Source organism: Hyperolius riggenbachi, chromosome 1 (assembly GCF_040937935.1).
Source record: "Hyperolius riggenbachi isolate aHypRig1 chromosome 1, aHypRig1.pri, whole genome shotgun sequence".
In the NCBI taxonomy this organism is placed as follows: domain Eukaryota; kingdom Metazoa; phylum Chordata; class Amphibia; order Anura; family Hyperoliidae; genus Hyperolius; species Hyperolius riggenbachi.
Genome location: NC_090646.1, coordinates 491121150 through 491134634, shown reverse-complemented (window position 1 = coordinate 491134634; position 13485 = coordinate 491121150). Strand labels below are relative to the sequence as shown.

The 13485-nt window shown below is 44.0% G+C and overlaps 1 protein-coding gene across 1 annotated transcript in view; it reads right to left on the bottom strand.

Moving 5' to 3' along the window:
• The window catches only part of SLC25A1 (solute carrier family 25 member 1), a 53360-nt gene extending 41676 nt beyond the window's left edge, over positions 1-11684 (bottom strand). The window contains exon 1 of the mRNA XM_068242897.1: positions 11404-11684. Coding sequence (XP_068098998.1) covers positions 11404-11545 — 142 coding nt within the window. The 5' untranslated portion in view covers positions 11546-11684. The remainder of the gene's footprint in view (positions 1-11403) is intronic.
• Between the last annotated feature and the right edge of the window lie 1801 nt (positions 11685-13485).

The following is a 13485-nucleotide window of genomic DNA, read 5'->3' as shown; positions in this document are numbered from 1 at the left end:
CAGACCCCGTGCGCTGCCTGGCCAATCAGTGGCAGGCAGCACTGAGGGGTAGCTCGGAACTCCCAATGACGTCACGACGTGGACGACGCCATGGTGACGGGGGAAGCCTTCCAGGAAATCCTGGAGGCGATCGAAGAGGGTGTGGGGATGCCGCTGCACAGTGGCTATCATGTAGCGAGCCGTGGGATCGCTACATGATTTAAAAAAAAAATAAAAATTAAAAACTGCTCTGCTGCCCCCTGGCGGTTTTTAATAGACCGCCAGGGAGGTTAAATGTATTACGCATGCTTAACGCTACTTCCAAGGGAGCGGTATTCCCCGTCCGCATACCGCTTGCTTTAATCTTTATGAATTGACATTTTGTTACATTTAAGATAATCACTGCACAAGGCGGTAATTTATTGCTCTACTCGGGAATGTCAGCTTTTCATGTGGAAACAGCCTTTATGAATACACATTTTGCTAAGTGGTCGGTAAAGTCAGCTGTTTTCAGCATTTCCGCAAGCGAGAATGCTTTATGAATGATAGCCATTGTAATTATGTGTGAACATTTCTGCCACAATGAATTATACCGAACTAGCTACATTTTAACAAGGCTTCATTCCTGCTTGCAGAGATAACAGCTAGTCTGTACTGGTCCCCACATCTGACAGCACATGCTCCACACTGAAACACATTTCCTGCACACTGCTAGCTAATTATGGGAGAAGGACACAGTCTACTCCCAAGATAGCAGCATTCCTGGGTATTGTGGAGCTCCTGCCAGGCTTCTTGTTAATGAACAAAGAGCAGATGAGGTAGGTGCTAAGCTGCTGGGTGAACTTGTTGCACTGGCAGGCGACAGGCCTGCACCTAGTGTCACAAGAGGATTTTGTTTTGGCCCCTCTGTAATGAAATCGGAGCCATGCAGGAAGTAGCTGTAGTAAACAGACTTGTCATTTTGCTGCCACCAAAATCTCCTCGATGTGGAGGTGGAGAATGGGCTGAAATTCCAACAATGCACAATGGCTGGAACATTCTGTACAGCTGGATCAATGCACCATTCCTCTTTCTTTTGTATTTACTCCATGCCAAACTATACCCATGCTCAAAATACTGTATGCCATCACTGTAAAAAGACTGTATGGTGATGCGTACAAGATTGGTAAAATAAATGTGGAGGAAGGAAAGACGATATTAACCCCTTAGCCCAATCTCCCTGCCAAATTAAACACCTCCATAGTTTTTAACCCTTACCTACCTGCCTAACCATGCTTTTACTAATACAGAATTCGCTTTGCTACGCTGTCTTCAACTGAGTTGCTGCTTGCCCAACTTAAAGTGATATAAAACCCCGCATTTCTTCTTTGCTCTAAAAGATTATTTACAGTATATAATATACTACCACAATTTTTTTCATTTAAAGGAATCATCAGGCGAAACATAAAATCCCATTTACTTACCTGGGGCTTTCTCCAGCCCTTCGCAGCTGTTTGTCCCACGCAGACACGCGTTTGTCCCACGCGTTCTCTGCCGCCGGCCCGGGGTCCCCGCTGTCAATCAAGCCCATGTTGTCCGCGGCCTACTGCGCGGGTGCAGTAGTTCTGCACCTGCGCAGTAAGCCGTGGACAACGTGGTCTTGATTGACAGCGGCGCTTCACGCAGGCGCAGTAAGGATGACCTCGAGGTCGGCCTCTGCACCATGCGGGGACCCCGGGCCGGCGACGGAGGGTGGAGCTGTCTGTGTGCGACAGACAGCGGAATAATAATACCTATGCACAATGAATAATAATACCTATGCACAAAAGCAAATATGATAACTGTATGGGATATAAAAAAGTAGGAAAACATTTTTTTTAAATATGTCAGAGTTTAATACCACTTTAAATTTAACCCTAAGGTTCTTTTTACACTAGGGCCCATATGCAATTCATTTCCTCTCTAAGGGCCTCTTTTCCATGGGCAGTTGATAGAGTTTGAGAGGCATTTCACTGCCTAACAACTGCTTGCTGCTGCCTGGCAACTGCTTGCTGAGCACACAGTTTCAGGCCTAGTGCACACCGAGCGGTTTTGGTCGCGTTTTTAGAACCGCTTGCAGATGTGAAAATGCTTGGTTAATGTATTTTAATGGGCTGGTGCACACCAGAGCGGTAGGCGTTTTGCAGAAACGCATATTCCTGGGCTGCAGCATTTTTTGGATTTCTGAGGCGTTTGTGCCTCAATGTTAAGTATAGGAAAAACGCAAAATGCTTGGTAAAACGCCAGATCAGAGCGGTTTTCTAGGCGTTTTTGTTACAGTAGCTGTTCAGTAACAGCTTTACTGTAACCATATATGAAATCTGCTACACAAAAAACGCTACATAAAACCGCAAAACGCTAGCTTAAACGCTTCATAATAATAAGAAAACCGCTTCCAAAACTGCTAGCGTTTTGCAGATCTGCTAGCGGTTTTTGGTGTGCACTAGGCCTAACTGTTCGTGGAAAAGAGGCCTAAAGGATACCAGAGCCAAAGGACTCGTACAAAGTGAAGGTGCAGTGGGTAGGAGGGGTATAAGCAAATACTTACCACGCCTCCCGTTTACCTCCGTCACTCACCATTCTCTTACACTCAGTCCCGTTATCCTCAGCAACTCCAAATCCAAACATACTGTGGCGGCAGTATGTCTGTTCTGCTCCCCTGTGGCTGTGCAGTTATGTCACAGGACAGGCACGTGCTCGCTCCCCCTGCTCCTGCCTCCCGGCGCGCACGCTCCATTGTTGTGAGCATCACATGCTGCGTGGAGACGGGGAGGAGCAAACGCGTTCCTGTCCTGTGACTTCACCCTGCATACACCAAATCGAATCCTGCCAAGGTGGGACTCGATTGGTCCAATTTCAAGCTGTAAAATTTGCACACAGGATCGACATAATCCTGCATCAACTAGGAATTATTTGCATTTCACTTGACCATCCCTAATGAGGACCAACATTACCAGCCCCTGATTTATTACACCACATCTCATTGCTGTTGAAAAGAGATCCTGATGCACCCTATTATTTTGATACTATAAGGGTAGTTTCACACTGGCACGTTATGTAGCAACACAAGGAAGGGGAAAAGTCGCATTGGCCTCAATTCACTAAGCAGTTTAGACTAGTCTACAGATGTTTTTTAGTCTACTGATGATTTGGTGTAATGTTTTATGCTAAGTACACGCAATGCAGTTTTTTGGTCGATTTTCCATCCGATCGATTTCCGATTCGATTTTCCGATCGAATTCCGATTTGATTCGGTTATCTTTTCTTATCTATTTCCATTCACTTCCATGAGAAATTGATCAGAACAACAATTGAAAATAAGATCGAACATGTCAGAGATGATCTATCGAACCATCTATCTAACACAAAATTGTATGGTGTGTACCTAGCATTAAAGGTACATACACATCAGATTTGTGCAAACGACCCGTCGTTTGGACGTCAAATCGGGCGTGTGTACAGTCTGTCATTTGGCTGATAAGGCCGGGCTTGAGTGATCCCTGAGGGCATTCCTGTTCATGCTGTGGGGGTGGCTGCAGACATTGTAACTGCTGAGGCGGGGGCTATTATTGCTGTGTAGGTTGGAGTCTCAGTGGAGACACCCCTGCACCATGGAGGCACCAGGTTTAGTATATTTTTTCCCCCTGGTTTTAGTCCTCTAAACCTAGGTTCGTCTTTTGGTCCGGAGCGTCTTATGGTCCGAAAAATACAGTACATTATGTGCGTTTTACATGCGTTTTTAAAAACTATGCAGCAAGTTATGAGTTTTCAAAGACGCACAATGTAAAACGCATATATACGCATTTTTTACATGCAGCCCATTGACTTTCGATAGCGGTAAAAATGCTAGCATTTCCGTCTAGTGTGTTCCTAGCCTAAAGGTGCACGTTGTCTGGTACCACACAGCAGGCCTCGTGTTATTCCGACAGATTAGACTGTACCACACTCCTAACACTCCAATGTAAACATCCTATTACAATGTAATGCAGTTATATTGTCCATTGCAATAACAACATGTCTGAAAGTAACCTAAACTGTGGAGTTTTCATTTGCAAAACAGAAGCACTCATTGCACAATCCCTAACGCTGGGGAGAAACAGTACTTTTCTGTACCGTGTATCGAGCAGCTGATTCGGGCAGCTGACGAGCGGCAATCGCTCCATGCGGACGAGCGGCTGGGGTCGATCCGGCGGCTAATCGGCCGCCAGATCGACCCGTGTATTCCCAGCATAAGGCTACGTTCACAGTGGAACGTTATTGTCCTATGTTATATAACACGGGATATCACACTGCTGCAGTGCGTTACCTCTAAACGCAGAAGCTAACAGATACAGGGAAACATACTTTTCATTGCCTGTTTGCGCCACTGTATCTACTCTATGCAACGGTAACGCAGCATTAATGTGCATTACCACCTTTTTTATGCGTTGCTTTGTAATGCTGCGTTGTGACTTTATTGTCGCATCACAATGCAACGTCCCACTGTGATCCTAGCCTGAACTTGAAGACAGAGCTGAGGAAAGGTTGCCACTGCAATGTGTACACTTTAGTGAGCTGTGGGGAGAAGTGTGTAGTAATAGATTACTGTAGTTTAAAAATAATAAAGTGGAAAGACAACATAGCTATTACTGCGAATCCCCATAGAGAAACATTATGAGTTTTCAAGTGCATTTTCATATTGTGGAAAAGCGTGTCTGAATCTTGCACACGCCTAAATCAAGCAAAAAAAAAAATTAACTCATATTTGTTGCTGTAGAGCCATTACGATATAAAACAAACAACTGCATGTGACGGATAGTGCTGCAGTGTGATATGCACTAATGAGGAATCATGCTTAAGCTCCTATTCCTTTCAGTGGAAAATGCAGACGTTTCAGTGCTAATTAACCATAATAATCTTAAAAAAAGCTTATAAGTATACGCCTTGTTTACCATACCAACAGTGATGCGTATCCAGAAACGCACACACTACATTATTTGTTTTTTTGTTGCTAGTGCTCGTAATCATTTTTGTTACGAGTTTCAGGTTTTTTTTTTCCAAATGCCTTTTCATGTCATGTTCCCAAGCAAAGGGAATGCATCATCAGTGCACGTAGGTTAAAATGCAACGCAATGATTAACGCGAATGCTACAATGGATTTCAATGGAAAATTGTATGTAGATGTGATTTTCAAAACACACACACTAAAAACAGTGTGAAAGAGCCCTTCATGGGGAGACTAATATTCACATAAATTGCATAACAAATAAAGTATTCGTAAATTATATTTTAGATAGAAAGATTAGCAGGACAAATCCAATATTCATGTCACTGGTAAAAGTAAAACATCCCTGCATATCCATGTAGTTCATTTGTTAAAACACCAGTGAATGCTATTGCCTGTCAATTTAAATGAAGCAACACACTTATCTTCTCTGAGGCTAGTAAATCAGGCCGTAAGTGCTCTTCCAGTAAGTTATAGTGGATTGGAAGTGCTCATGTCCTTCACAGGGCAGTATGATGTATAGACACATGCTGATAATAAGTGCAGGTCGCACTAATTAGGCATTGCTGTCATCTAATGCTGGGAATACGTTACGTTTTCACGTTTGATTCTCCGCGCGATCTATTAGCCATTCTATTCTCTGCTCGATTCTCTTATCTTTTTTCCATTCACTTCTCAGAAATCGAGCAGAACAGAATCGAGCAGAGAATCGGACATGCCGGAATTTTATCATCGAAGGCATCTATCGGAACGATTCTTCGCGAAAAACTGAAAGTGTATTCCCAGCATACGGCCCATTGTGAGTTTACCCTCCATGGCAATTCTCCAGTAATAAGTAATCCGTACCACACGCAAGATTAAAAAGTCGGCTGGGATGGCAGATAACCACCACTGACAGTAGTATGTGTGTGTGTACAGCAGCCCCTCCCGCCTGCCAGTAATCCACCAGGCGGATCAATTTAGCTGAGCAATGGCCGATAGCTTTGTTCTCCCTGCTCGCCCCGCCCGCCGCATGATGTCACATCTTCACCACTCTGTTGTGCCCCTCCCTCCGCATTGCATCGTAAACCCTGCAGGCTATATGCATCTGTACGTGATGTCACCCAAGACACTGGATCCCGATGCCTGTTGGGTGACATCCATCTAACATGTGTATAGGCCTTTAAGAGGGTAAACAACAAAGAGCAACAACAACAACAAAAAAACAAAAAACAAAAAAAAAGGGAGCAACCAGCAGACACAGCTGGAGACACTTATCTCTGGGAAGTACAGACATCAGGCATGGTTAGCAAGCAAGCCTGCACTGCTGCTTCTATGTTTGTACCCAACACAGCATATCACTTATTCAGCCAACAATTCATCTAATATCCTGGTACACACCATGCAATTTACCATCAGACAGATAGGTCGAATCGATTATTTCCGACAAGTCCGATCTGATTTCCAATAGTTTTTCTGATCAATTCTATAAAACAAAAAATCAGATAAAGGATTGGAAATCAGATCAGACCTGTTCGAAATAATCGATTAGACCAGTCTGTCTCATAGGAAATTGCATGGTGTGTACGAGACATAAAGCTCTGCACAGACGCTCAGATTCTGTCACAATTTTGCAACATGCAGTGTACACAATAAAGCTTCTACTTCACTGCAGAGAAAAGTCACGCTGGCGGACAAGTGAGTGTAATGCTGGGAATACACCATGCGTTTTTTACCGCTCGATTACTCATAGAAGTGAATGGAAATTGATAAGAAAACACAAGAGAATTGAGCGGAAAAATTAATCGAGAATCCATCAAACAGTAGATCGTCCGAAAAAAAGCATTGTGTATTCCCAGCATAAGTTCCACTGCCCCTACGCCACACAGTGCAGTGTGTGGAGGAATTCAATCAGATAGCCTCTCTCTGATCAGATAATGATTTCAAGAGGGATCTATCAGTTGCATCACATCAACCAGAGCATGGCCAGTTGTAGGCCAGCTATCCAATGTCACTCTGCATATCATCACCTGTGATAAGCTGTAGTACACTACAGACAGTTCCTCCAGATGTCCTTTAGGGGGCTACCAAACACGATCCACAACTATCTCTCAATCTTGTACATGAAGAGGAAAAAAAACTCAATACTGGGCACATTGGTTACAAAAGACTTTTCATAACTCCATAATTCAACTGCACAGTTCCCTCTACACTACGTAGCTAAATATTTAAATAACAGTCTAGCGATATTTTGTTGCCACAGAATGGTAGATATTGCCATCTGATATTACTGCTGCTATATTTGTGACGAACCTTCTCAAAGATAATCAAATGTCTTCAGCGTGCTAATCACATGATTTTATTCACAAATACAAAGCTGCAGCAAACATTAGAAATTACCTCTGCCCTAAATTACTTTGTGGCCTCTTTCTACAATGAACCACTTGTACTTGTTTTGCAGCCTTTCTAGCAGCAGAGCAAAGGTGAAGGTTCAACTCACAAAGTGGACTGAAAGTAGCTAGTCAGCACATAAGCTAAAGAGGTGAGAGTTGTGAAACCACCTTACAGAGCAGCTGTAGGTCTTCAAAGGGGTAATAAGTCATGAAATGCAGTTATCATTTACATACTGACAAAGAAACAGATGGTGCCTTACACACACTGTACATGTAAGTCTGAGGACAATGCCATTCATCTGTGCAGGCTGGCCCAGTGATGTTTCCCAATGGGGTTGGGTCACGATCCCCAACGAGCAACATAAGTCAAAGGTGTGCAGGTTTTAGTATGAGGAGACTAAACAATCCGTTGTTTATATGCACCCATTGTCTCATACTGTATATTTACAGTGTATGTGTAAACTTTTCTCAATGATATCAGCCAGACAAACTGTCTTTTGAAGTCTGAAGACAAATAACACATCAAAGATCAAGGAAAAGGACAGCTCTCCCTGCCACTTTACCTTTCTAATGCTGGGAATACACAGCTCGATTTTGAATACATGGCTCGATAGATCATTTCCAACATTTCCGATCTCCCGTCCGATCATTTCGCTGCTCGATTCCAGTGTAAAGTGAATGGAAAAAGATAAGAAAAACGAGCAGAAGATAAGATAATTGACTGCGAAATGAGCAGCAAAATCGAGCCGTGTATGCCCAGCATAAAGGTGGCCATACACTTTTAGATTTGCAGCAGATTCGACCATCAGATAGATTTCTGTCAGATGCCTGCAAAGCCAAATCTGACAGGAATCTATCTGAAGTGTGCCACACACTAGGAACAGATTTCCAATAGATTTCAGAATTAAATCTATTGGAAATCTATTGGAAATCGATCTAAATGCATTATTGCACCATTAGATCCAATGCAACTCTATGGGCCATCGATGTGCTGCCAGCAGCAGATCGACTTAGATTTTCCATCCTGTCAGATAGATCAAATTGATAGAAATCAATCGCAAAATCGATTGATTAGCTGAATTTAAAGTATCAATTTCTGATCAATTCATTCTATAGAATCGATTGATCGCCAAAATCGACCAGTGTATGGGTCTCTTTAGATCCAGGGCAACTCTATGGGCCATCGATGTGCTGCCAGCAGCAGATTGACCTAGATTTTCCATCCTGTCAGATAGATCAAATCAATCTATTGGCTAATTTGATACAATCGATGGCTGAAATCAACCAGTGTATGGGCCCCTTTAGGCTCCATGAGCGTAGCAATTACCTCTGCCATGGCAGGGGGACCCAGAGGCTTTGGGGGCCCCTCCACCTCCCTCTCCACAACTGCAAGTGCAGCCAATTCTCTGCTGCCACTTGCCGTCACCCAATCCCGTGGTGTTAATTGCCAAAGGGGGCCTGTGGTACAGGTAAAGTGTCATACTACATGGAAGTGGTTAATCTGGCCAATCATTGGCCTATCAAAATTTCATGTGTGTGCCAGGCTTGAGGCTGGAAACACACTAGGCAGTGCAGGAAACGTAGCGTTTTGCTGCATATGCGTTTGTGTGTTTTGAGTACGTTTTCTGTGAGTTTGCGTTTCTGTTCCGCATATGCGTTTTTCTTGCATTTTAATGCATTTGTGCTTTGCATATATAAAATCACATATGCAGTTTTTTAATGCGTTTTAATCCCTAGGTAGTCAATCGGAAGCAGAAATACATCATTAAACTTTCCCGCTCCCCTAAAAAACGCATGTAAAAACACATGCAAAACGCATACAAAAGGCAACTAAAACGCAACACCTCTGTGTCACCATTGTATTTGTTTTTTATGTGCTTTTGAAAAAGATGCAACAAAACCAGCGTTTTTAAAAACGCACAATGCAGAATGCAAGTATATGTGTTTTTCATGTGGCCCATTGACTTGCATTATGTGCGTTTTCCGCAATGCTAGCATTTCTGCCAAGTGTGTTCCCTGTCTGGAAGGAAATGTAGGCGCGGGTGCCCACATTAACAGATAAAAATATCGTCTGTTACAGTGTTCTCCACAGAATTTTTTTTCAGCCGGGTGGCATGAAATAGTAGCCGGGTGGGGCGAGTATAAAATGCAGGGCAACTGTGCTTACAGCATAGGAGGAGGTAAGGAGGTGAGCTGATGACAGCCGGGTGGTCACCAAATCTAGCCGGGTGGAGCACCCGGCTAAAAGAGCCTGGGGAGAACACTGCTGTATAGTGCGTGCCAGCAGCGTCCCAAAACAATTTACTGTTGAAGCCACTGAACTTGGTGCCAAATTTCTCTGGCTAGCAGTGATGGATGGGAAAAAGCGTAAGATTGTGTAACACTGTAGCCAAACTCCGGGCTTTGGGGGAAGGTTAGTGTCATGGCTGATAATTAGGATATACTGTATTGTTCTCTGCATAATAAATATTTTTTATTTTAACCCGTATTTAATATTTTCTTGATAAAAAAAAAAAAAGGAAATTCAATAAATACAACCAACAAAAAACCTTGTTTTCCCTTTAAAAAAAAACTACAAATTTAACAGCAACATTTGTTGGATGCAGAACGCTGATTGATGCTTGCCAGACTGGACTGGAAATAACAAAGGTCTAATGTCTGCATCAGTCAACTACTGAATGATGAACATCTTTTACAGATTGAACAAATTTAATTGGTGCGGAAATGAATAGTGTATAGACAGCTTTTCAAAGGCAGCAAATGTAAAGAAATGGGAATTATGAGACCAATGTCTGGAAAAGCCTCCACAGGGAATCATTAACACGAGGGTAAGATCCTCAAGGTCACCATGGTGGCAAGTATACGCACTTTGCAAAACAATGATCATCGGTTTATAAATGCAACCAACAATATGCAACATTTTACACAGATAGAACTAATCCAAATTAAAGCAGTGAATATTTGCTAAATTGTGGTTTTATAAAGAGGATACTAAATCAATTATTTCTGATAGGTCCAATCTGATTTTCGTTTCTTTTTCTGATCGATTTTCTATAAAAGTGATTGGAAAATCAATCAGAAAAACGACTGGAAATCAGATCGGACCTGTCAGAAATAACCGATAGGTCAAATCGATCATTTCTAACAGATGTGTACCAGGCATTACACATCAGAATAAAAAAAAATGCCACTTGGTTAGTGGTGCTGATCCTTCCCATTCATACATGACATCTACAATAGATTTAGAAGCTGTGCAACAAGAATCAGCATCCTCTTATATTAGCAATCTAACTCATGGAAGGTAAGTGAATTAAAATCCATAATGGACGTTGCTGTGCTTTTACCTTTAATGGGATTATGACAAAAGCCATTCTGTATCAGAGACCTTACATAGTGTAGCCAGATGTGATGGCATCGTGATTTTCATGCAACAACAGTCAGCAGAAACATCTGCACTTTGGAAATGTTGTTCTTCTTTTAAAAATGATGTAAGCTCTGGGGCACACAGTACATGAACTTGTTATTTACCATGTTCCTGACCTTGTTATGCTGAATTTACATATACTGTAGTAGTCACTGAGCCTATTGACAGCTTGTCTGGTGAGCACAACAAGACAGACCAGATCAGCTCATTCATTCCCTTCCAGCAGCAGGCTGACATTCCTGCACAGGGCAGGCAAGGAAACAAGTTAGCAGATGTGGTCTCGTGTCTTGTTATGCATCAATCTCCATGCCCACCACACAGAGCATCTCTCATTACAGGCATCACGCTTCGGATCATGTGAAAGCAATCCTCTACTAATGCCCACAGTACCCATATCCCACCCACAGTACCCATAGCCCACTGCTAGACAACAAGTGTCCTCCGCAGCACGGGATGAAGTTGTCAGTGTTATACAATGATGTAATATGACGCTAAAGCCACAGTGCAGGTCACACAGTGGCGGCTGCTGTCACAACGCCGCGTGCAGGAGCCCCCGGGATGACAGTCACAAGGGCACGCGTCCCCTCTACACTTCCCCAAGTGCCACAACACATGCCGACACTTACCTGCGAGGATAGCTTTGCCCGGGTGAGTGAGCTTGGCTCCCCCGGCGGGAGCGGCGGTTGCCAACGAGCGCAGTCTGGCTGGCGGGGCAGAGAAGAGGTACGTACAGCCCGCAGGCACACGGGAGCTGGGCTTGGAGCACATGGCTGCAGCTGGGGATGACTGCACGGTCCGGGCTACACAGTACCGGGACAAGAGCCTGTCTGGTTCCGGCAGCCACCGTGTCCGGAATCCGGGGAGAGGGGTGGCGCCGCCGGTACTGCTTCCCACCCTGAACCGCGCCCCGTCCTGCGCGTACTAGTGTGGCAGCACCGCCCTGAGGGAGGCACCGTGTGACCCGCACAGCACAGGGAGGAGAGCGGGGATGGCGCAATGTGCGAGGCTAAACTCCACTGTGTACACAGCTCCATCCTCAGTCCTCAGCTGCATCTGCAGAAATGTCCCCAGAGACTTGCCCGCTGTCCTGTGACTATACTCACCATTGGTTCTCACACCGAGGTCCTGGTCCAAAAAGTGAAAAAGTTAGTTACTTAACTCTGGTCAAGTGGCTCCCCCGCCCCCTCTATTTCCCTTCACCCCTTCCATCCAGTGCTGGACCCCTCTGAAATTATTTAACAAGGGCTTGTCAAATAAGTTTGTGGCCAGGCTCCTGTCCAGCTGGGAATACGCTTGTTTTAGGGCCCGTTTCCACTAGACGTGTTGCGATGCGGAAACGAAACTGCAACCAATTCACTTCAATGGAGTAGTTTGCATTGATGTGAATATACCTACACGATCCAGCGTCATAAGACGCGGGGGAAATTATGGATAGCATGCTGCAGTTTGCTGCAGCACACATCCAAGTCCCCATAGCCGCCAACAGGAAGGCGCATGATGCTGCATCCAGTTAGGGCGGACAACCGGAAGTACCTGCGGAGGGATGTGAGGCGATGCGGCGATCGCTTTGCATCCTAAACGCTAGTGGAAACGGGCCCTGCATGCAATTTCCCGCAATGCGAATTCACACCGAATGCTTTCCTAAGGCGACACATGCATTTATGCGCAAGTCAGCAATTTTCTGGCCAAAATACGTTAAAAAATACTTGATTCCCCACTGCATAAAATCTAGACAGGCGTACAATTCCCATAGACTATCAGGTTCCGGCAGTCTATGGTGGCCGATGTGCACGAAATATGAGTACATAGACAGCAGCGCGATCGGGAAGACGAGGGTCCCAGCGAGAAGCAGTGTGCTGCGGGAGGGTTGGAGAAGCCTTTGGCTCATCCATATGTTTCCCTCTACTGAAGTATCTAACTTTAGCGGCAGTTTTACAGTGGTGTGAAAAACTATTTGCCCCCTTCCTGATTTCTTATTCTTTTGCATGTTTGTCACACTTAAATGTTTCTGCTCATCAAAAACCGTTAACTATTAGTCAATGATAACATAATTGAACACAAAATGCAGTTTTAAATGATGGTTTTTATTATTTAGTAAGAAAAAAAACCTCCAAATCTACATGGCCCTGTGTGAAAAAGTAATTGCCCCCCTTGTTAAAAAATAACTTAACTGTGGTTTATCACACCTGAGTTCAATTTCTGTAGTCATCCCCAGGCCTGATTACTGCCACACCTGTTTCAATCAAGAAATCACTTACATGGGAGCTATCTGACACAGAGAAGTAGACCAAAAGCACCTCAAAAGCTAGACATCACCAAGATCCAAAGAAATTCAGGAACAAATGAGAACAAAAGTACTGTAATTGAGATATATCAGTCTGGTAAAGGTTATAAAGCCATTTCTAAAGCTTTGGGACTCCAGCGAATCACAGTGAGAGCCATTATCCACAAATGGCAAAAACATGGAACAGTGATGAACCTTCCCAGGAGTGGCCAGCCGACCCAAATTACCCCAAGAGCGCAGAGAAAACTCATCGGAGAGGCCACAAAAGACCCCAGGACAACATCTAAAGAACTGCAGGCCTCACTTGCCTCAATTAAGGTCAGTGTTCACAACTCCACCATAAGAAAGAGACTGGGCAAAAACAGTCTGCATGGCAGATATCCAAGGCGCAAACTACTTTTAAGCAAAAAGAACATTAAGGCTC